Raw genomic sequence first — 24,352 nt, forward strand, 5'->3', positions numbered from 1 at the left:
TTTTTCATAAAAAAACACAACTTCCAGCTCCAGGACAAGGTCCCCCCTTGACAAAAATTGACTTCTGCACAACTTTTTTGGTTGAAACAATTTCACACCTAATATCTTGGATGGATGGATGGATGGATGGATGGATGGATGGATGAATGGATAGATGGATGGATGGAACAAAAGATAAAATACGTTTACAAATACGTTGACATGGATGGAGTCTTTAATAGCCCCTTAAGAAATTTCAATCCCCATCCGGATATGTTGCTGCCTGACAGTTGGCCATTCTCATTTATTAGATACCTGGTGTGCTTATAAACAGAAAAAGTATATAGAGAAAAACGTATTAAATTTAGTCAACATGTAGATTATAATACGCTGCATTTATGTAAGTATTTTAGCCACAGATTACATCTAAACTAATTTCTTATAAAAAATGACTGCATGAAAATGTTTGCAATTTTACTTATCATACTGGTGGTGTAACTGCTTTACCAGACATGTATATTTAATGTTGCATCCCGAAAATCAACATTTGAACTCAGAAATATCTAATAAAAAAAACACAGAGATGTTTTCCTCAACAAGTTTTATTCAGTGAAATAACAAATAAAAATCAGGAATGTGACAGATGTTTTCCACACGTTTTTCTTTCCATTAGACCAGTTCCCAAAAATTCTAAAACTTTGGAGAAATACCCTGGGATAGTTTCCTAAGAACAAGAGATAAAAGTATCCTTAAAATATATTGTTTACAATTTTCCAAACTGCATATTTGACCAAGATTTTTAAAAGAGATTAGCAGGCAGTTTTTCATTTAACATCTAAGTAAACTGTTAAAGTTAATACAGGTGAGGCAAATATTTTAATTAAGTTTGTGTGTCATGCTGTGTCACAGTTAACTGAACACGCCACTTTACATCTCCCAAGGTGAAAAACATTTCAGAGCTATCAGCAGGCAACAATTTTACTACAAGACAAACGGCACCAAAAAAACAACAAAACAATGTAAGGTCACTTAAAGTCTTCAAACACTTACTTTTCAGGCACTAAGGACCTCAAATTCATGAAGTTGTAACAGGACTGCATCTGCCATGGAGTAAAAGAAGTAGAGCTGTGTTAAAAACTGGGGCAACACATTACTGGAGAAATTAGCCCAACTACGAGGGCTCACAGACCCCTTTCAAATGCTGTGGAAGATCATCCGTCATCATTTTATATCCCTGATACATAAAGCAACACTGGCTGACACTGTCCTACTTTTGATTATGGAGTATACCCTGCCCCAGTCTGAAAAATGTAGATGGTCATCAAATAAATTCAACAGGCAGCTGCAAAACATGATATCTCCCCCACAGCACTGCTTATTCCTGCTCAAAAGGTTAAGAGGACTGGTGTCCTGTTTCTGTAAATGCAAGCTAATTCTTCTAGTAAACAACATTACAGACATATTTGAAGGACTCTACTTTCCTATGCTTTTTCTCTATCTCTCAATATATATATAATATATATATATATTCATATAGCCTATTTATTAATGTAAAAGAAAATTTTTAAATGTTTTTGAAGAAAACAATTGAGAATGTATGATTTTAAGCTCATTTTTTTGACAGACTCCTTTCATCTATTATTTTAAAGAGCTGCACTTTCATTTTTTACTCTATATCTTAGCTTTGAAGTCAACAAGTATTCAGTTTGGAGGGTAGCCAAATATGCATATTTTAATGTAGACTATTTTAATCATGTATCCAAAAGTTTTTGTACTTACACCAAATATACATCATTAAGAGATGTTGGGGAGTCATAAAAGCTCATTTTCCAAATGGCTAATGACATATATATATATATATATATATATATACATATATATATATATATATATATAACTTGCCTCTGGTGGAAGGTTGGCACCAGTGTTCGGCAGCAGCAGAGCTACAATCAGTGTGTGAACGTGTGTGTGAATGGGTGAATTGGACTGTAACTGTAAAGCGCTTTGGGCCTTTGAAGAAAGTAAAAAGGCTCTATACAAGTATTTGCTGTTTACCATTTACCAAATCACTTATAATAATGTGTTTTTTATAAAAGGTGTGTTTTATGTCGACTTTTAATTTCCAATTGTAAAATTATGTAAATCTTGTGGTCAGTGTTCATTTCGAGTATCTGGTTTCTGGCCTTTTTCAATCACAACTGCTGCTGCGATGTTTCAAAGTCTTATCAATGACCTTCCTTAACGATATGATAAACAAATTTGTGGTTTTGTACCTTGATGACATTTTGATATTCTACCCAGATCTCGACACCCACGTGCAGCACATCAGAGCCATTTTACACAGCCTTCTCGAGAACCAGCTGTACTACCCAAAAAATGCAAGTTCCACGCCACTCAGACCAAGTTTCTTGTCCACGTGATTACCCCTGGGACAATGCAAATGGTTAAGGTTAAAGCCGTTCTTGCGTTGCCTGTCACTTCTGGATGTTAACAGTTAAAGCGCATCCTGGGGTTTGCAAATTTCGACAGGCATTTCATGCGAGGCTTCAATGGCATGGTTGCACCCCTTCACAGACTCACCTTGGCTAAGGTATGTTTTGTCTGGGATGAGGGAGCAAATAAGGCGTTTACTGAGCTGAAAAGACGTTTTTCTGCAGCTCCTATCCTGACTCGGCCTGACTTCTCCAAACAGCTCATTGTGGAGGTGGATGCGTCTGAGTCTGGAGTGGGGGCAGTTTTGTCTCAGAGAGCGTCTGTCAATAAAGTTCATCCTGCAAGATCACTCCTGCTGAGAGAAACTACAACATAGGGAACAGAAAGCTGCTGGCAGTAAAATTAGCCTTGGAGGAGTGGCGTCACTGGTTGGAAGGGGCTAACTAGGTATTTCTGATTTGGAAAAATCATTAAAAGCTGGAATACATTCAAACAGCCAAAAGACTTAACCCAAGCCAGGCCAGATGGCCCCTGTTTTTCGACAGGTTCAATTTCTCCCTCTTCTACTGGCCGGGCAGTAAAATTTTCAAGCCCGGAGTTTCAGTGAGAGAGGGAATCTAAAGATTTTACTGCAGCTGCCACCATTGTTACTCCTCATCTTGTGCTGGGAGCTTCTTGATGGGCCTTGGAACGCAAGGTCAAAGCTTCTGTTCCTGATGTGACTACCATTCTTGTAGGATGTCCTTCTGACTGCCTGTTTGTTCCTCCCTCTCTTTGTCCTGCACTTTTCAAGTGGGGTCACTCTTCTCTGTTAGCTTGCCATCCTCTAGTGCTGAGGACTGCGCTCCTAGTGGCTCAGAGGTTTTGGTGGCCCATCATGTCCTCGTACATTAGGGCTTTTGTGCCCTCATGCCCTGTGTGTCCAAGTGTCAAGGTATCCAGAAAGCCACCCACTGGTTTCCTATAACCTGTGCCCTACAAACCTCGGTCCCATATTACAATGGACTTTAATACTGGGTTACCCAACTCAGAAGGTAACACTGTTATCCAAACGATCATAGACAGGTTCTCCAAACTGGTTCATGCTGTGCATTTGCGTAAAATGCCAAGGAGTCATCCAAGGAGTTGGCTGTTTTATCACTAAGCATGTGTTTTGTTCACATGGCCTTCCGTGAAATATCACTTTGGATCAAGGATCGCAGTTTTTTGCCACCTTTTCGAGAGAATTCTGCAAGCACTTTGTCTTTTCAGCAGTCCTGGGCTGAAATTCACATAACACCCTCCAAAATTCTTCAGGATATTCCCCCTTTCAAGCAGCCTACGGTTATCAGCCACTCCTTTTTCCCCACCAGGAACAATCAGCTTCTACCTCTGGTCCTGCTGCATTTGTGAGGCATTGTTGGTGTACGTGGAGCAGATATCGACGCCAGCTCTGGAAAACCAGGAGAGATTCAGTGGCATCATAGGTCAACTGTTCCTGAATACAAGGTAAGAGACGAGTGTGGCTCTCTTCCTCCGATGTGCCGCCGAAAGGGGGAACAAGGAAGCTGCATCCCTGTTATAGTGGTCCATTCTTTTTTTTTTTTTTTTGGTCCACTCTCAATCACTCGGATCATTAACCCCATGGCTGTCAAATTGGAACTTCAGAAAAGCTTGTAGATCCACCCGGTCTTTCATGTCTGTAAACTGAGAAAGATGGTCCCCTTAGCCCCACTGCAAGGTCTTCTCCAGTGCCCTGTTTTGTGGATGCGGGTCAGCTTATTTTGTTAGCCGCCTTTTTGCCTCTAGGAGGGTTGGTCGGAGTGTCCAGGACCTTGTTGATTGGGAGGGTTATGGCCCTGCAAATCGTCAATGGGTTCCAGAGAGTCATTTTCCGGCCCAGGACCTGATCAATTGATTCCACCCGGACCACTCTGACCACCCTCGTATGTCTAGGAGCCAGACTTTGTGAAAGGGGTCATGTTATAGGTTGCCCCCTAGTGATGCTGTTAGGGCCTATTCTTTTGCTGGTTGGCTGTGGCCTCTCACGAATTGGTCACAGCTGCCTGCAATATCCAGTCTAGCTTCCTTATTTTAAGGACTGTTCATTCTGTGTTTGGTTATGGAGCATCTTTTATGCTGTCGCTTATGTTTGGCATTTTGAATAAATCTTTGAAACCTTCTGAATGTGTTATAGTCTTCCTGCTCCTGGGTTTATCCTCCCTGACTAACCACAACAAATACCCTTAATAAAAAGCAGGAACTGAACATTTTACACAACTGACATTCAACCAAAGTATCATTGATGTAAGGGCAGGCATTTGGTTTTGATTTGTGCTTCAACCCCCAAACTGATGAAGAAAATAAAAAAAACAAAAATTGTGCAAATTTTTTTTTTACTTATGGTGCATTTTTTTCTATTAAAAAAAAGCATTTTAAAGCAGTGTTTGGAAGACAGTTCCAAGGTAATGGAGTAGTTCTGTCATTTTGCCCTTTTGGTCATTTTTAATTGTTATATTCTGTGCTGACATTTCTACTTAGACCTAGATTAAGAGCACTGAAAATTCAGGATTTCTAACAAATAGAAAGAAAAAATATTTCTGATTTATATTTTAAAATTCAAATTCACATTGCCAGCCTCTGTAAAGTTAGGTAATGGGTTAACAACATTTCTAATTATGTCCTATAAATAAGCAGTTCTCTCTATGACAAACATGACTCAGCTCTCTCTGCTAAAGGTGGATGTATTTCAAGCACAGGAACACCATCATCGTTACCTGAATTATAGTCCACGCTAAACTTGGCAGTCATAGACAATTTATGACCTTTTCCCAGGTTGACTGCTCATTAGAAATTGTTATCCTGTCAGTATTTTGAAAAAATAACAATTAGACACAGTTTATTACTTTGTTTTTCACTGTCACAAATTATTTTGTCATTTTTTTGCTGGGTGTAAAACTGTCAGCTGCCAATTCTGCATTAACCTCATTCCACAGAGACATGTAACACATACAACACATACAAGACCATCAACTGGAATATTATTTTCGATGTCATGACCTTTATGTCCAGTAACTATAAACCACGGGTATACCAAATCTTCTTTGAATCTGACACTTTAGTTTTTACTGTTGTATTAAAAGTGATAGGACATTGAAAAAGATACATAAACATTTTTCCCCAACACGATTCACAAGATAAAGGTACTTCACAAAGGGGGATAATGTGAATCGGAAAATAAAATGTGACACTTATCAACAATAATAATAATGGATTTTTATAATAAACAAATAAATAAATCATGATAAACTTTTTTATACTAAGATTGATTAAAATCATGGGAGATGTATTATTTTTTTTAACTTCTAAATTATTCAAAAACTGAAATCTAATAATTTGAGTAAATCTGTAAAAAGCTTTGAAAATATTATTATAATGTTAATTAAATATTCTTAAAATAAATATGCACTTAGGTGTATTATATTATCTGATGAAACATGAAACCAAAATATTTGTTTATTTTTGACTCCTTTGATATCAAGCAGCAAGGTGTCAAGCTTGCATGACCAAATCTAGTGGGGGGCTTTTGCTGATAAAGCAGAGATGCAGTATATAAGAACGGCAGTCATGGGGCTTGTGCTCTAATTGAAAGGCATTTCAGACAGGTCAGTGCAATAAACTCTCCAGATTTTCAGTGCTTCTATATGGTATGAATGATCTAGTTGTTAATTACAAAAAAAACTTGTTTTCAAAATAATTTTTTTTATCATTTTGTGTAAATATTGGCATTTATAGGTAAATGTTTTGGTTGTAAATTGTGTTTATTTTGCAGTTTATTATTTAAGTAATCATGTCATATGCTGAGAACTTTAGGCAAAAATACAACTTAAAAATTTAAAACTGAACTTTTTCTTACTTTTTTTTGCAGCATTTTGATATACCGGGACTCATCAAACCAAGGATTTCCATCTGCTGAGGTACACTATATCAGACAGAATTTTGTTTTTTTTCCTGCTTTGAATTGTGAAATAGCTCTCAAAGAATATTTTTCCTAATCTGTAGGCCCCACTAAAAGTGCCATCATGAGTACGGATGCTGAAATGGAGCAGTATGGCCCGGCGGCCATCTACCTCCGGAAACCAGAAAGGGAGAGGATTGAGGCCCAAACAGCACCATTTGATGCCAAAACGGCCTTTTTCGTTGTTGATGCAGATGAGATGTATCTCAAGGGTAAACTCATCAAAAGGGAGGGTGGCAAAGCCACTGTGGAGACTGAAGGAGGGAAGGTAAGAAAAAGAAAAAAGGAGATCATATTAACTTTATAATGTGGCTCAACTTAGTTTAGCACTTTTTTGTTATTAAAGGAGTTTTATGATGTGACATCTTTTCAAAAAAAAAAAAAAAAAAATTAAACTATTATTCTACAGACTGTCACTGTGAAAGAGGATGATATCTATCCCAGAAACCCTCCAAAGTTTGATAAGATGGAGGACATGGCCATGATGACCCACCTTAATGAGCCCTCTGTGCTGTTTAACCTCAAAGAGCGTTTTGCATCATGGATGATCTATGTGAGTTTTAGCTTATTTTGTTTTACTTTATTTTATAATTGCGATTGCTTTTGTTCCATTTCAGAAAAACAAAATGTGTTTTCTCTTATAGACCTATTCTGGGTTGTTCTGCGTGGTCGTGAATCCATACAAGTGGCTTCCTGTGTATGATGCTCAATGTGTGTCAGGATACAGAGGAAAGAAGAGGATTGAGGCTCCGCCCCATATCTTTTCCATCTCTGACAATGCCTATCAATTTATGCACACAGGTGATGCTGAATTTTCAAACATAATAACAAGTTTATGTTTGTTATGTTATGGGGAAACTTATGTAACCCTTGGATGTTTGCTTGTTTAGATCGTGAGAACCAGTCTATCCTGATTACGTGAGTATTAGACATATTTAAATACAAAATATTTGTCAACTTGAGGAAACTTACTCCAAAGGCATAAAATGTGAAATGTGTATCCCAGTGGAGAATCTGGTGCAGGGAAGACTGTCAACACCAAGCGTGTCATCCAGTACTTTGCAACAATTGCTGCTCTTGGTGGAAAGAAGGAGCAGCAAAGCGCTGGAAAAATTCAGGTAAAGTCACTGAATTGGTCTCAGATTGTTTTACAAAATGTGATTGCATATGCATGTAATGTAAAAATATACTGTGTCCTTGCAGGGCTCGCTTGAGGATCAGATTGTTGCTGCCAACCCTCTGCTGGAGTCCTATGGTAATGCCAAGACTGTGAGGAATGACAACTCCTCCCGTTTTGTAAGTGTTGGAATCATTCTAATGGTTTGAGAATATGAGTCACTTTCTTCTTACATGCAATAATGTTTATCATTATGTTGTTCAGGGTAAATTCATCAGGATTCACTTTGGTTCCAGTGGAAAACTGGCTTCAGCTGATATTGAAACTTGTAAGTTAACAGCCAAACAAGTGGCATGAAAAACAGCCTCTATTGGTCTTTAACATGTACTTCTGTAGCTAAATTGTATTTCAGAAATACTAACTTTCTTTTAACTGGTTGATTGCAGATCTGTTGGAGAAGTCTCGTGTCACTTACCAGTTGTCTGCTGAGAGGAGCTACCATATCTTCTACCAGCTGATGACGGGCCACAAACCTGAGCTCCTGGGTATGATATTGTAAAACTCGAATATATGGAAACTCAACAATTATCTTGTAAACCCATAAACACTGATTTTTCTCTTTTAGAGGCTCTTCTTATCACCACCAACCCCTATGACTTCCCATTGATCAGCATGGGTGAAATCACTGTCAAGAGCATCAATGACGTTGAGGAGTTCATTGCAACTGATGTAAAACAAATATTTTATACTTGTTCTTAAATTATATTTTGAAAAAGGTAAGAGATATTAATTTGTACTTGTGATGTGCAATGCAGTTGGCCATTGATATTTTGGGCTTTAATGCTGAGGAAAAGTTAGGCATCTACAAGCTGACTGGTGCTGTGATGCATCATGGTAACATGAAGTTTAAGCAGAAGCAGCGAGAGGAGCAGGCAGAACCTGACGGCACTGAGGGTAACTGCCAAATTACCACAGTTCTCATAGTGTCAAAGATAAAATGTGTTTTTTATTCATTAACACATTTATTTCTCTTTTCATTAGTGCCTGATAAAATTGCCTACCTGATGGGCCTAAACTCAGCTGACATGCTGAAAGCTCTGTGCTACCCAAGAGTCAAGGTTGGAAATGAGATGGTCACCAAAGGTCAGACCGTCCCGCAGGTAAATATGAAAATTAAAACATGGCCATGGACAATAAACAGAGCACATACTGAATATGCAAATGATACTACACTCTTTATTTTCCAGGTCAACAATTCTGTCAGTGCTCTGTGCAAGTCTGTCTATGAGAAAATGTTCTTGTGGATGGTCATCCGCATCAACGAGATGTTGGACACAAAGCAGTCAAGACAGTACTTCATTGGTGTGCTGGACATTGCTGGATTTGAGATCTTTGATGTGAGTTGCAGCTGAGAAGATTTAAAAAAATGCAAGAATTCAAGCTGATTGAAATGTTCCCCTACATTTACTTACAGTACAACAGCTTGGAGCAGCTCTGCATCAACTACACCAATGAGAAACTGCAACAGTTTTTCAACCACACTATGTTTGTCCTGGAGCAAGAGGAGTACAAGAAAGAAGGCATTGAATGGGTGTTCATTGACTTTGGCATGGACTTGGCTGCCTGCATTGAGCTTATTGAGAAGGTGATGAACCATTTAATTGCTTGTGTTTTTAGATCAACAAAGTTGAGGGGGAGGTGTTCAGCTATTTTAACATGAACTATTACTTTTTCTAAGCCAATGGGCATCTTCTCCATCCTTGAAGAGGAGTGCATGTTCCCCAAGGCTTCTGATACAACTTTCAAGGGCAAACTGTACGATCAGCATCTTGGCAAGAACAAGGCCTTTGAGAAGCCTAAACCTGGAAAGGGAAAAGCTGAAGCTCACTTTGCCATGGTTCACTATGCTGGAACAGTGGATTACAACATCACTGGCTGGCTGGACAAGAACAAGGACCCACTGAACGACTCAGTGGTGCAGCTCTACCAGAAGTCTTCAAACAAACTGCTGTGCTACCTCTATGCAGCCCAAGCAGGAGCTGAAGGTAAGAATGGAAGTCACCCCATAAAAACTTGCAGATTTTTGAAGAATAGTGATCAAAATGATCACTATTGCTTTATGTAAATACTTTTGTCTCAAAACAGAGATATAAGCTTTTTTGTTCTTTTTCACAAAATATTTTATGAACATGTGATTTATGTTGCCTATGTTAATTTTTGAGAGATACTGAAGTTCAGAGAGGACGTATAAGTTTAAACTAAATCTTTCATTTCATGCTTAATATATAACTCTAGGAAGAAAAAAAAGGAATTGTGATACAATTATCATTGTTCAATCAGATCTTTTTTTTTTTGAGCAGAAGCTGCTGCCAAGAAGGGTGGTAAGAAGAAGGGTGGCTCCTTCCAGACTGTGTCTGCTCTTTTCAGGGTAAGTCTTCCCAAAAAATATTTTGTTAAAAACAATCTAAAGCGTTGGTGGAAAAAAAAGACCTCTTATGTCTTAATATGGACCCACAGGAGAACTTGGCCAAACTGATGACAAACTTGAAGAGCACTCATCCCCACTTTGTGCGTTGCCTGATTCCAAACGAATCAAAGACTCAAGGTTAAAAAGCTACAGTGCTAATGTTTGACCTAATTCTTTTAAGATTTCAGAACATTTATTGTGAACTTAATGCATTCTTGTTTTTCAGGTCTTATGGAGAACTTCTTGGTCATCCACCAGCTGAGGTGTAATGGTGTGCTGGAGGGCATCAGAATCTGCACAAAGGGTTTTCCTGGCAGAATCCTCTACGGTGACTTCAAGCAGAGGTAAAACCTGGATTTATGTAAAAGTGAATCAGTGTAAATGACTTAAAAAAATAATCAAAACAAAAAAAAAAAAATGTTATTTTATTTGTTTAGATACAAAGTATTGAATGCTGCTGTCATCCCTGAGGGACAGTTCATGGACAACAAGAAAGCTTCAGAGAAGCTGCTTGGCTCCATTGATGTAGACCACGAACAGTACAAGTTTGGACACACTAAGGTATCATTTAAAGAAATGTTGTTAACAAGCTAACTTTGCAAATACAATAAGTAATTCATGTGCACACTTAGTGAATTTATTGTCCGATGTCAATCTCAGGTGTTCTTCAAAGCTGGTCTGCTGGGTACACTTGAGGAGATGAGAGATGAGAAACTGTCTTCACTGGTGTCCATGACTCAGGCTCTCTGCAGAGGATACGTTATGAGGAAGGAGTATGTTAAGATGACGGAGAGAAGGTAAATTATTTGAGGATCCTTTTTTTATATGTAATGACAAATATATAACAGAAAACATTTGTGTTAAAATGTACACTGTGTTTTGTGCAAACAGAGAATCTGTCTTCACCATCCAGTACAACGTCCGTTCATTCATGAATGTGAAGAACTGGCCATGGCTCAAACTCTACTTCAAGATCAAGCCTCTTCTGCAAAGCGCTGAGACTGAGAAGGAGCTGCAGGAGATGAAAGGAAACTATGAGAAGATGAAAACAGACCTGGCTGCTGCTTTGGCCAAGAAGAAGGAACTGGAGGAGAAAATGGTTTCTCTGATGCAGGAAAAGAATGATCTGCAGCTTCAAGTGGCTTCTGTAAGTTAGAAGTTGCTGCAAACATGAAATAAAAACTACCTAAAACATTGATGTCATTAATCTGTTAATAGGGTAGATAAAGAAAGTATAATAGCTCAAAGTGGCTGGGATAAATAAACAATTGACCAGCTGTAGTTTTTAGGTGATTCAAATAAAGTAAAATGGGAATTAGGTAAAAATGTGCAGACAGAGACGATGTAAAATATGCAGTTTCTGCAAACCCTTTATAGTCTTACGTTTACTCTGGATTAGGTCAAAAAGAGTTTCCTTGCTAAGGCCTGAACAGCAGATCTAGTTCAACACACATATAACTTGGATTTCAAAACACACCTTGGCCTTTGTGCATCTATGAAATATTTTATTTGATGTATGTCAATTAAGATACTTATTTTTTACCCACACAACACTTTGAACTGAGTGACACTGTAGGATTTTGTCTTACTAATGTGTGATTGTGACTGGTAGTGACTTGTTCTTTTTAGTCAATCATTTTGTGATATTTTTAAGTACCATGGAGCTGATTAATGACTAAAAAGAAATGTTTTCATGTTTTTCTTTGTATCCATTTAGGAGGACATTGATAACAACTAAAATTGCATTAAACCGTTTTTTGTTTGTAACGACCACAAAAGTTGCAGACCATTAGCTGATGCATTTGTTTAAACTACAGGAAACAGATAACCTCTCTGATGCTGAGGAAAGGTGCGAGGGACTCATTAAGAGTAAAATCCAGCTGGAGGCCAAACTCAAAGAGACCACTGAGAGACTGGAGGATGAAGAGGAAATCAATGCTGAGCTGACTGCTAAGAAGAGGAAGCTGGAGGATGAATGTTCTGAACTGAAGAAGGACATTGATGACTTGGAGCTCACCCTGGCTAAAGTGGAGAAGGAGAAACATGCCACTGAAAACAAGGTTAATGTCAAACTATTGTACACATTTTATATATATTAAAAATATAAATTGTAACCTTTTATGGTACTCTAAGGTGAAAAACCTGACTGAGGAAATGGCTTCTCAAGATGAGTCCATTGCAAAGCTGACCAAGGAGAAGAAAGCCCTCCAAGAGGCCCATCAACAGACACTGGATGATCTCCAGGCAGAGGAAGACAAAGTCAACACTCTGACCAAATCCAAGACCAAGCTGGAACAGCAAGTGGATGATGTAAGAAAAGAAAAAAACTTCTGTCAAATTAGACAGAAATAGATGATCTGAAGAAGTTATTTAACAATGAAATATTTTTATCTGACAGCTTGAAGGTTCATTGGAGCAAGAGAAGAAGCTCCGCATGGATCTTGAGAGAGCCAAGAGGAAGCTGGAAGGAGATCTGAAACTAGCCCAGGAATCCATAATGGATCTGGAAAATGACAAGCAGCAGTCTGATGAGAAGATCAAGAAGTATGATTTTAAATTTGAGAGTAATATATTAAATAGTTTTTTAACAGTATTGACTAATGTCTGTCCAAACTTTGTTTTTTTGTTATGTCAATTTTTATAAAACCCATGTAATATTTGTATAGGGAAAAACAAAAATCTTGATATACCTGACTCTGATATAACTAAACACAATTTAAAAAAACTTTTTTCGAAGAAAAATAATTTGATGAAACCTGCTAATCAAGAAACATACATGCATTTTAATGAGTGTACAGTGATCCACAAAATCATATTTTGATTGTAGTATTGAGTATGATGTGTTAAATTGTATTTAAAACCATATTAATTTCTGTCCAAACATTGGTTGATGTTCTTTCAGTATTTATAAAAATTAATTTGAATCATTTTATAGTGAAAGACAAAAATCTTGGTAAACCTGATTTTTTATATAACCAAACACAATTTGTTCCTTTGAATTTTTTTCAATTAAATCTGCTGTGTATATAGATTTAAAAAATATATTTCTACTTTTAATCATTTTGTAAACAGGAAGGACTTTGAAATCAGTCAGCTTCTTAGCAAGATTGAGGATGAACAATCCCTTGGTGCTCAGCTTCAGAAGAAGATCAAGGAACTCCAGGTAAAAAATATATATATATACATGTACACTGTTTGTGTATATATATATATATATATATATATATATATATATATATATATATATATATATATATATATATATATATATATATATATATATGTATATGTGTATATGTGTGTGTGTTCTTTTGACTTTGAAATTGTCAAAAGTTGTTTTGAAAGACACCTTGAAAATATTTGTCTGGACTTTAATTTTAGGCTCGTATTGAGGAGCTGGAAGAGGAGATTGAGGCTGAGAGAGCTGCTCGGGCTAAAGTAGAGAAGCAGAGAGCTGATCTCTCCAGAGAGCTTGAGGAGATCAGTGAGAGGCTTGAAGAAGCTGGAGGGGCAACAGCTGCTCAGATTGAGATGAACAAGAAGCGGGAAGCTGAGTTCCAGAAGCTGAGGAGAGATCTTGAAGAGTCCACGCTGCAGCATGAAGCTACTGCAGCAGCTCTCCGCAAGAAGCAGGCCGACAGCGTTGCAGAGCTGGGAGAACAGATCGACAACCTGCAGCGTGTCAAGCAGAAGCTGGAGAAGGAAAAGAGCGAGTACAAGATGGAGATTGATGATCTCAGCAGCAACATGGAGGGTGTTGCTAAATCAAAGGTTTTTCTTTGTTCAGTCTTTTAAATGTTCTTTGTCAACATATAATTTCTAAATTAAACATGTCATTTTTTAAGGGCAACTTGGAGAAAATGTGCAGAACTCTGGAGGATCAGCTGAGTGAGCTCAAGGCCAAAAATGATGAAAACATTCGGCAACTGAATGACCTGAATGCACAGAGGGCAAGACTTCAGACCGAGAATGGTCAGTCACTTGTAACAGAAAAAAAGTCCCTTTTTGGAGAATTTCAATTAACCTAACTTCTTTTACTTTTAAATTTCTAGGTGAATTTTCTCGCCAGCTTGAAGAGAAAGAAGCTCTAGTTTCTCAGCTGACCAGAGGCAAACAGGCCTTCACTCAGCAGATTGAGGAGCTGAAAAGACTTGTGGAGGAGGAAGTGAAGGCATGGGAACCTTTAACTACTGTTTTTATTCTTAGTTGTGGTGTTTTACAGAATTGAGTGACTGGTGAGACCACTACTTAGATCTATTTTTTTTATTCTGTCAGGCCAAGAACGCTCTGGCTCATGGTGTTCAGTCAGCCCGCCATGACTGTGATCTGCTCAGAGAGCAGTTTGAGGAGGAGCAGGAGGCCAAGGCTGAGCTGCAGAGAGGAATGTCCAAGGCCAACAGTGAGGTGGCTCAGTGGAGAACCAAATATGAAACTGATGCCATCCAGCGCACTGAGGAACTGGAGGAGTCCAAGTTAGTCAAAGCAGTTCATCATTTCATCAAACTATTCTGTCTCTCGCTTCTTTTAAAACATTCACTCCATCCATTTGCTGCAGGAAAAAGCTTGCCCAGCGCCTGCAGGAGGCTGAGGAGTCCATTGAGGCTGTGAACTCCAAGTGTGCCTCTCTGGAGAAGACCAAGCAGAGGCTGCAGGGTGAAGTGGAGGACCTCATGATTGATGTGGAGAGAGCTAATTCTCTTGCTGCAAACCTGGACAAGAAACAGAGAAACTTTGACAAGGTACCATGTTCATCTGACAGTTAAAAAAAGTAAAACATGTTAGGAAGATACACTTACTTTAGTAACAAACCTGCAACCAATGGATAACCTGTAGGTCCTGGCAGAATGGAAGCAGAAGTATGAGGAGAGCCAGGCAGAGCTTGAAGGAGCTCAAAAAGAGGCTCGCTCTCTCAGCACAGAACTGTTCAAGATGAAGAACTCCTACGAGGAGGCCCTGGATCAGCTGGAGACCATGAAGAGGGAGAACAAGAACCTGCAGCGTATGTAGTCCCCTAAAGAACCCATACATGGAGATGTGGCTACAAGGGAACTTTTAACATAAAGTGGACTTCATCTGAAGCTCTAAAAATAGATGAACTTTCTGCTTTATTCACCTTTTTCTTTGTAGAGGAGATCTCAGACCTGACGGAACAGATTGGTGAGACTGGAAAGAGCATCCATGAGCTGGAGAAAGCCAAAAAGACTGTGGAGACTGAAAAGAGTGAAATTCAGACAGCTTTGGAGGAAGCTGAGGTAAAACGTCTTCATCTGAGAATTTACTACTACTGACATGACAGCACACATTTTGGTTAACTGCCTTATTTTATTACTGTAAATGACTTATTTTGATGTCTGTTTGAAATTATTAAGGGAACTTTAGAACATGAGGAATCCAAGATTCTCAGAGTACAGCTTGAGCTCAACCAGGTCAAAGGTGAGATTGACAGGAAGCTGGCAGAGAAGGACGAGGAGTTGGAACAGATCAAGAGGAACAGTCAGAGAGTGATTGAATCCATGCAGAGTACTCTTGAGGCTGAGGTCAGGAGCAGAAATGATGCCCTGAGAGTCAAGAAGAAGATGGAGGGAGACCTGAATGAGATGGAGATTCAGCTCAGCCATGCCAACAGGCAGGCTGCTGAGGCCCAGAAACAACTCAGGAATGTTCAGGGACAACTCAAGGTGAGTTTGAAGACACTTTAAGTGCATTCAAATGTTCATAGAATAGAAAAGGAGTTGTGTCTCTCTAACCTTTATTGTTGTTTTCAGGATGCCCAGCTGCACCTTGATGATGCTCTGAGAGCACAAGAAGACATGAAGGAACAGGTTGCCATGGTGGAGCGCAGGAATGGTCTGATGTTGGCTGAGATTGAGGAGCTGAGAGCCGCTCTGGAACAGACAGAGAGAGGACGTAAAGTGGCTGAACAGGAGCTGGTCGATGCCAGTGAACGTGTCGGACTGCTTCACTCTCAGGTTTATATTTAACAAAACAGTTAAAAGCTGTCCACCACTAGAGAATCACTAAACTCTGTTATCAATTCCTCTTTTCAGAACACCAGTCTTCTGAACACCAAGAAGAAGTTGGAGTCTGATCTTGTCCAGGTTCAGGGTGAAGTGGATGATGCTATTCAAGGAGCAAGAAATGCAGAGGAGAAAGCCAAGAAGGCCATTACTGATGTAGGTTCTTCATTGTTTCTCATAATACATTGATATAGATTTGCACAGGTCTTGTTTATGCTCCCTTCAATCTATAATTTAAAATTACATTTAATTCAGGCTGCCATGATGGCTGAGGAGCTAAAGAAGGAGCAGGACACCAGCTCTCATCTGGAGAGGATGAAGAAGAACCTGGAGGTCACAGTGAAGGACCTGCAGCACCGTCTGGATGAAGCTGAGAACCTGGCTATGAAGGGTGGAAAGAAGCAGCTCCAGAAACTGGAGTCTAGGGTATGAGATTAATATGCTTTGCATTTGTGTTAAATAAACTGTAAAAAGGATTGTACCCTAAATAAAAGCAAATCATTGTTTTATTTATCTTTATACAGGTGCGTGAGCTGGAGAGTGAAGTAGAATCTGAGCAGAGACGTGGAGTTGATGCAATCAAAGGAGTTCGCAAATATGAGAGGAGAGTGAAGGAGCTCACTTATCAGGTACATATCTAATTTTACATCTAACAACTAAAAAAGGATTTTGTGTGTAAGTATCTGTTTTATTTTAATTTATTTACCCAGACTGAGGAGGACAAGAAGAATGTGGCCAGGCTTCAGGATCTGGTTGACAAGCTGCAGCTCAAAGTCAAAGCTTACAAAAGACAGGCTGAGGAAGCTGTGAGTAAAATAGTTTTTAAAGAATGACAATTTTGCAGTGACAGACAAGAAAAGTAAAACAAGCATAAAAACTTATTTGAATGTAATTTTACACAGGAGGAGATGGCCAACACACATATGTCAAAGCTCAGAAAAGTCCAGAATGAATTTGAGGAAGCTCAAGAACGTGCTGACATTGCAGAGTCCCAGGTTAACAAGCTGAGAGTCAAGAGTCGTGATACTGGAAAGGTAAATGATAATGCATCATGCAATACAAACCCTCCAAAACATTGATTTTTCACCTGTTTATAATTTGCACATTCTTTATTATTTAACCATTTAGCATTAAGATCTAATCAACTTCATGTGTGACTGGTATTTTTTGTGATTTTTCTTTACAGTCTGAAAGTGCAGAATAAGGGAGAAGATTCAGATTTAACATTTTAACAGTATTTCTGAAATATGAAACAGCTGTTAAAAAGTTTTTCTATAAAATGTGAATAAAGTTTGCATTTTATCATAATCTAAGTTCTTCTTTTCATTATTTATTTACTAATTAGTCTTAAAAATTTAATTCTGTTTTGTTTTTTTCCATTTTCATCACTAGTTCAAAACCTCAGGATAAACATACAAAACCTAAAATTTCTATGTATTTACGATCTACACAAACACTTACAATACTTGTAAATCTTAAATTAGAAGACTTTGGAATCTTTTTTAATAATAACAAGCTGACAGCAGCTATTTCAATTAATTGTTGTGAATTGTCAAACCACTGCCAAGCCACCAACTAAAATAGCTGACAGTGCAAACAAAGACACACACAAACAGGAAAGGAGTTCAGGCAGCAGCTTTACTGGAGCATTCGGAGTAAACTTGGCTGTTAAGTTTGCCGACACTCTAATAGATAGACACAGACCTGTCATTTGTCAAAATTTTACAATCCTGGAAAATTGCATGCAGTTTGTAATATTTTAAAATTCGTTTGGATCCGAATAAGAGGACTTTATTTTATTTCTCAAAATATGTCGGCTGTATTTTAACAGATTACTTGACATTTTTTAAATATGAGTGAAATTAATACATTTTATTCAGTCTGGTACCTGAGGAAGCTAAAAATAACCACTGATAATACGTTTTTTTTGTCTGAGTGTGTGTGTGTGTATGACCATTATGGCTGACAGTGGGTCAGCCACAATGTCCAGCTTCTTCATGGAATATCTGGAGAAGAACGCACTAACATCTGCACTTTAGCACTGCCAGCCAAACCAATGGAAACGCTACGTTGATAACGTTCTGGAAAAATCAAAAATGGACACACACAGCAGATCACAGACAACTTTAACACCATGGACGACACGGGACAGATCCAATTCACACATGAAGAGGAAAAGGACAACTCCATCAATTTCTTGGATATAAACATCACTCACACAGGAAATAGGGACATAAAAAATCAAAGTATGCAGGAAACCAACTCATACCGACCAATATTTATCATGGATATCAGAACACCCTACCACTCACAAGATATCTGTAGTAAGAACCTTATTTGACCACACAGAGGAAATACAAGGAAACAGAGAAGAAAAAATAGACAAAGAAGACAGAAAATAAAGGAATGGTCAGACTACCATACATCAGAGGAGTAACAGAATGCATCCAAAGGGCCATGAAAAAACATGACATCAGCACCCCTGTCAAATCGTATAAAATACTCAGGCTACTACTGGTACAGCCAAAAGACGATTGAACAAAACAATGAATGAAACGTCATCCACGAAATACCATGTCACACCTGCCACACAACATACATCGGAGAAACAGAACGCACCTTCATCACAAAAAAAATGAACATCAAAAAGAGTGCAAAAAGGAAACAAAGAAAAGACTAACAAGAGCAAGACGACATCAGGCAGCTCAAGAAAACATGAAATCAGTCATAACGGACCACTGCAAACAATAAACCACATCATGGACTGGGAAAAGGCCAAAGTCCTCCACACTGATACAACAGATTCCACAGATGGATCATGGAGGCGGTGGAGATCCAAAAGCGAGCCCACACACCACGAACCGGGATGAGGGGGCCTTCCTGCTCTCTCAAACATGGAGTAACATCCTCCAGTAGAAAACGGACATCAAGGGGCGGATTCACCTGTCAAAGTTTGACAGGTGACTCCGCATCGGTCACAATCATCTGCTTTAATATACGTCACATCTCTACCATCTGATGACGACTCTGATAAAGACGGAAGACATCAGTCAAAACATGTCAGGTATGTAAAAAAAACACAACTGTGTCTAATAATAGAAAAAAACGAAAAAGCCAGTAATAATACAGACACTATGAACTTTATTGAACTAACCAAAGGAACAATTCAGAGTCACTATCTAACCTATGTTTTTGGACTTCCAGACTGTGTCTGTTGTCTTCTGAGTATGCTTTCCAAAATATTTTTTATTAGAAACTATTTGTTCATTTCCCCCCAAATTTTTATTTAAGTGAGACAACAACAACAACAAAAAATACACTGGACAAACAGATCTGATAAACAAAGATAACAACCATCACAAACGCAAGAAAAAAGGGGGAAAAGAGGAAAAGTTTCTGTGTGTGTGGGTGTGTATGCATGTGCATGTGAGAATAAGACAACAAGAGAGAGAATTCCATTCGATTATATACACACAATCTTGAACCGACAATCATGCATTCTGATAGCTATACAAATCTAGGGATACATTAATAGAGATTCATATAGATAGAAAGGAAAGTTTAGGATAATAGAAAAGTCAAGCACAAAACCAACAATAGAAACAAAAATCATCTTGTCATTATTACAAAAAATATCGAGTAGTTACCCCCAACCATCAGATGCCCTATTCAGACCCTTTTCAGATGACATGAATGGGGTACAGTAGAGAGAGTCGGGGGAGAAACGGGAGAGCAAGGTCAACACACCCAATACCAGAGAGGCTGAGACAGTCCCCCCCCCCCCCCCCCCACTGCTCACCTGGAACCGGCATAGGAATGAAAAATGTAAATCAAGTGGTAGCATACAATCCTTACAAGCACAAAGTTAAGAGACAAGCCGTTCCTAAATGAAAGATTGTAGTTCAGTCATACCAGTGGAAGAAGGTAATAAATTGGCTAAACAAATGTATTCAAGAAACAAGTTTTTACATATGGACAAGTTTGTGGTGTTTTTTGATTTCCAATTCATAAATATAGTTTTATTTATTTATTTTAAAAAAAAATTTTGCAATGGTTATTGCTACAACAAGAATAAATATATTCTTAGACTGTTCAAGTTTCAATAGTGATAGTTCTAGGAAAAAGGCCTCAGGGTAAACCAAGGCCAAAATCACAAACAAAACCCCACCTAACTGAAATATGAAACCTAACCTGTAAAAAAAAGAAGGAAAATCACTGACAAAACATTAACCTCCCTAGACTAACATAAACAGAATAAAACATACGTGAAAGAAAAGGACAGTTCCCACCATAGCTTCACTTAAACATAACTACAAACAAAAGATTACTCAGAGCGGGCCTGAACAAGACAGAAAAAAAAGAAAAAGTCTACTAAACACGGCCACAGCCGTCACACCCACTTACCCAAGATTAAAATTAAACTTCTTTCCCAAAGAAGCATTTATCCTAGAACGAGCATCTACAGAAAGCGGTTGCTCTCACAGAGCATGCCACACAAAATCAAGACACGCCACATAAACTCAGGACGTACAACACAAGATGCGCCACACAAACTTAGAGCGTGCCCCTCAAACTCAGGACGCACGCCCCTCAAGGCATTCGCCCCTCAAGGCACGCGCCCCTCAAACTCAGTACGTTCCACACAAAACACGCCCCTAAACTCAGGACGCACGCCCCTCTCAATTGGCTGTCCCAAGTAGAGTGAATATACCGGATACTGGACAAATCTCTGATTCAAATCCCTTTTTTTGGCATTTTTCATCTTGTGTAGGAAATTCTATGGAGGGTTTTGTAATGTATTAGTTGTAAATTAGTGTTTTTTGTCATTATATAGATATTTTTATATATTTGAGCCCAGTACTCAGTATTATGAGAAATTAAAAGATCATTTCCCCACTATATTTTAGGAAGTGATGAAAAGTCATCTGAGAGCACGATTATTTTGTATATTTTAGAGAGAAGTTTCTTTGTTGATGTTTTTTTTTAATCTGTTACTGCAGGCAGAAGAACCTAGATTCATTTTAATTGCAGAAATTTTTAGCTTCAATTGAAGATTTAAGTAGTAAATATTCTAAAAAATTCACTGTTCCTGATGTTGTATTCCTGGATAAAATAGGAAAATGGGATTAGACCACTGGAATTAAAAATATGTTTAAGATATGTAATACCCTTACTGGCCCAGTTGTGTGGATTGTTTCAGGATTTAAGTGGATTGTGAATTTACAATACAATTCAAGTTTATTTATATAACCCAATATTACAACAATAGTTGTCTCAATATAGTTTTTTTTAATTTTATAATGAGTTCATTTTAAATCTCAAGTAAACATGCGTGATGTAATCCTTGAAAGAGTTATTGTTACTTTTAGAATAGAACAGTCCTACAAGCTGTAAGAATTTACAAGCATCTACTTGCACTTTTGATCATTTTAATTTGTTAAATATTTGAACAATAAAGTAACCATAATAAGCAATTGTACATTTCAGTGTCGTGATTGGGGAGCACCGAGGGGCGCAACTGGTGTGGCTCGCCCAGGGCGTCATTTCATCCAGAACCACCACTGGTCATAAAATATGAACCATCTATTGATTTGTCCTCAAACATTGTCTTTCTAATAAACAGGTAGCATCACAAAAATCAACTTTTGAACCCAGAATTATGTAATTAAAAAAAGAAAAAGACACAGAGATGTTTTCCTCAACAAGTTTTAATCAGTGAAATAACAAATAAGAATCAGGAATGTGACAGATGTTTTCCACACGTTTTTCCTTCCATTAGACCAGTTACCAAAAAATTCTAAAACTTTGGAGAAATACCCTAGGATAGTTTCTGAGGAAAAAAGATGAAAATGTCATGAAATATTTTGTTTACAATTTCCCAAACTGCATATTTGACCAAGATCCTTAATTCAAGTTGTCAGGCAGCCACGGCAGTTTTTCATTTAACATCTATGTAAACTCTTAAAGTTACTACACGTGAGGCAAATATTTTAAACAAGTTTGTGTGTCATGCTGTGTCACAGTTAACTGAGCACGCCACATTACATCTCCCAAGGTGAAAAACATTTCAGAGCTGTCAGCAGGCAACAATTTTACTACAAGACAAACGGCACCAAAAAACAACAAAACAATGTAAGGTCACTTAAAGTCTTCAAACACTTACTTTTCAGGCACTAAGGACCTCAAATTCATGAAGTTGTTACAGGACTGCATCTGCTATGGAGTAAAAAAAGATGTAGAGTTGTGTTAAAAACTGAGTCAACAAAAATGAGCCAACTACGAGGGCTCACAGACCCCTTTCAAATGCTGTGGGAGATCATCCGTCATCATTTTATATCCCTGATACATAAAGCAACACTTGCTGACACTGTCCTACTTTTGATTATGGAGTCTACCCTGCCCCAGTCTGAAAAATGTAGATGGTCATCCAATAAATTTAACAGGCAGCTGCATAACATGATATCTCCCCCACAGCACTGCTCATTTCTGCTCAGAAGGTTAAGAGGACTGGTGTCCTGTTTCTGTAAATGCCAGTCAATTCTTCTAGTAAACAACATCACATTACATATAAACATAACGAAAAAAAATTACAAATGTTGTTGCAAAACTAATTTTTAAAGAAAACAATTGAGAATGTATGATTTTTAGCTCTTTTTTTGACAGACTTTACTATTTCACCTATTATTTTAAAGAGTTTACTTTCATTTTTTACTCTATATATCTTAGCTTTGAAGTCAACAAGTATTCAGTTTGGAGGGTAGCCAAATGTGCATATTTTAACATAGACTATTTTAATCATGTATCCAAAAGTTTTTGTACTTACACCAAATATACCTCGTGAAAAGATGTTGGGGAGTCATAAAAGCTAATTTTCATATGGTTAATGACATATATATAACTTGCCTCTGGTGGAAGGTTGGTGCCAGTGTTCGGCAGCAGCAGAGCCACAATCAGTGTGTGAACGTGTGTGAATGGGTGAATGGGACTGTGACTGTAAAGCGCTTTCGGCCTTCGAGAAAGGTAGAAAAGCCCTATACAATATACAATTATTTGCTGTTTACCATTTACCATTTTACTGAAAACATTGTTTTATTTAAAGGTGTGTTTCATGTCAACTTTTAAATTCCAGTTATAAAATTATTTAAATCTTAAAAATATCTCAACAATACCTTATATACCTTATCCCTCTGTCCAATATTAACAAGAGTCTAAATATATTCTACATTTAAAAGTAATATCTATATTTAATGTGCCATCACAACAATGTCATCGATTACATTGTGCTTTCTTGTCAATAAAATTCTCATCCTGGGTTATATATATATATTTTTTTCTTCTCTTGAACAGACATGAGAGAGTAAGAAACGGAATTTCGATTCATTGTATGTGATGCACATGTGAAGAATCGACAATAAAGTTGACTTTGATTTCAGCATTCTGAAATAAAGGAAGAACAGAATAAAGAGTACAAAGAGATAAGCATCTGTGGCATTAGTTATTATCATAAATTTGCATTTGAATGATGGCCCCTGTCCTATATTAAGCATCTGTGGCATGAGTTCATTCATCTTTTAATGCGTTTGTACCTTTCGGGGTCACTGGACTCCCAAATGCTGCTGCAATGTTTCAGAGTCTTATCAATGAAGTACTCAAGGATATGATAAACAAATTTGTGTTTGTGTACCTTGATGACATTTTGATATTCTACCCAGATCTCGACACCCACGTGCAGCATATCAGAGGCATTTTACACAGCCTTCTCAAGAACCAGCTGTACCACCCAAAAAAAATGCAAGTTCCACACCACTCAGACCAAGTTTCTTGTCCACGTGATTACCCCTGGGACTATGCAAATGGTCAAGGTTAAAGCCGTTCTCGCATGGCCTGTCCCTTCTGGATGTTAACAGTTAAAGCGCATCCTGGGGTTTGCAAATTTCGACAGGCATTTCATGCAAGGCTTTTAGAGACTCACCTTGGCTAAGGTACGTTTTGTCTGGGATGAGGGAGCAAATAAGGCGTTTACTGAGCTGAAAAGACGTTTTCTCCAAACAGTTCATTGTGGAGGTGGATGCGTCTGAGTCTGGAGTGGGGGCAGTTTTGTGTCAGAGAGCGTCTGAAAATAAAGTTCATCCTGCAAGATCACTCCTGCTGAGGAAATCCACAACAAAGGTGACTGAGGGCTGCTGGCAGTAAAATTAGCCTTGGAGTAGTGGCGTCACTGGTTGGAGGGGGCTGAATAACCATTTCTGATTTGGAATAATCCTTAAAAGCTGGAATACATTCAAACAGCCAAAAGCCTTAACCCACACCAGGCCAGATGGGCCCTGTTTTTCGACAGGTTC

The 24,352-nt window shown here is 38.1% G+C and overlaps 1 protein-coding gene and 1 long non-coding RNA gene across 2 annotated transcripts; one reads left to right on the forward strand and one right to left on the reverse strand.

Moving 5' to 3' along the window:
• Positions 1-563: 563 nt before the first annotated feature.
• LOC105358324 lies at positions 564-24,323 on the reverse strand. The gene is made up of 2 exons (XR_002873679.1): positions 22,174-24,323; positions 564-703 (listed from the first exon to the last, which is right to left on the reverse strand). It is a non-coding gene; the product is annotated as an uncharacterized LOC105358324 (long non-coding RNA).
• Positions 6,474-17,220, forward strand: LOC111947749 (myosin heavy chain, fast skeletal muscle-like). Its single transcript, XM_023957483.1, has 39 exons — positions 6,474-6,677; positions 6,819-6,962; positions 7,054-7,210; positions 7,300-7,327; positions 7,416-7,527; positions 7,613-7,705; positions 7,791-7,854; positions 7,973-8,071; positions 8,152-8,255; positions 8,342-8,480; positions 8,568-8,686; positions 8,774-8,923; positions 9,001-9,171; positions 9,265-9,571; positions 9,887-9,954; positions 10,044-10,131; positions 10,220-10,337; positions 10,431-10,554; positions 10,654-10,790; positions 10,885-11,140; positions 11,811-12,053; positions 12,127-12,303; positions 12,392-12,537; positions 13,066-13,156; positions 13,375-13,764; positions 13,839-13,965; positions 14,046-14,164; positions 14,269-14,465; positions 14,549-14,732; positions 14,827-14,992; positions 15,121-15,245; positions 15,363-15,671; positions 15,759-15,962; positions 16,041-16,166; positions 16,266-16,436; positions 16,535-16,639; positions 16,721-16,816; positions 16,913-17,044; positions 17,197-17,220. The coding sequence occupies exons 1-39, from the start codon at positions 6,474-6,476 to the stop codon at positions 17,212-17,214; spliced, it is 5,808 nt and encodes a 1,935-aa protein (XP_023813251.1). The 3' UTR covers positions 17,215-17,220.
• Positions 24,324-24,352: the final 29 nt, after the last annotated feature.

Source organism: Oryzias latipes, chromosome 8 (genome assembly GCF_002234675.1).
Source record: "Oryzias latipes chromosome 8, ASM223467v1".
NCBI classification, from domain to species: Eukaryota; Metazoa; Chordata; class Actinopteri; order Beloniformes; family Adrianichthyidae; genus Oryzias; species Oryzias latipes.

Bases quoted from the DNA above. Each gene is read 5' to 3' on its own strand.
- LOC111947749 (XM_023957483.1), top strand. From the start codon at position 6,474: ATGAGTACGGATGCTGAAATGGAGCAGTATGGCCCGGCGGCCATCTAC. The intron at 8,072-8,151 runs GTATGATATTGT...TTTCTCTTTTAG, and splicing joins CCACAAACCTGAGCTCCTGG to AGGCTCTTCTTATCACCACC. The intron at 14,165-14,268 runs GCATGGGAACCT...TTATTCTGTCAG, and splicing joins TTGTGGAGGAGGAAGTGAAG to GCCAAGAACGCTCTGGCTCA.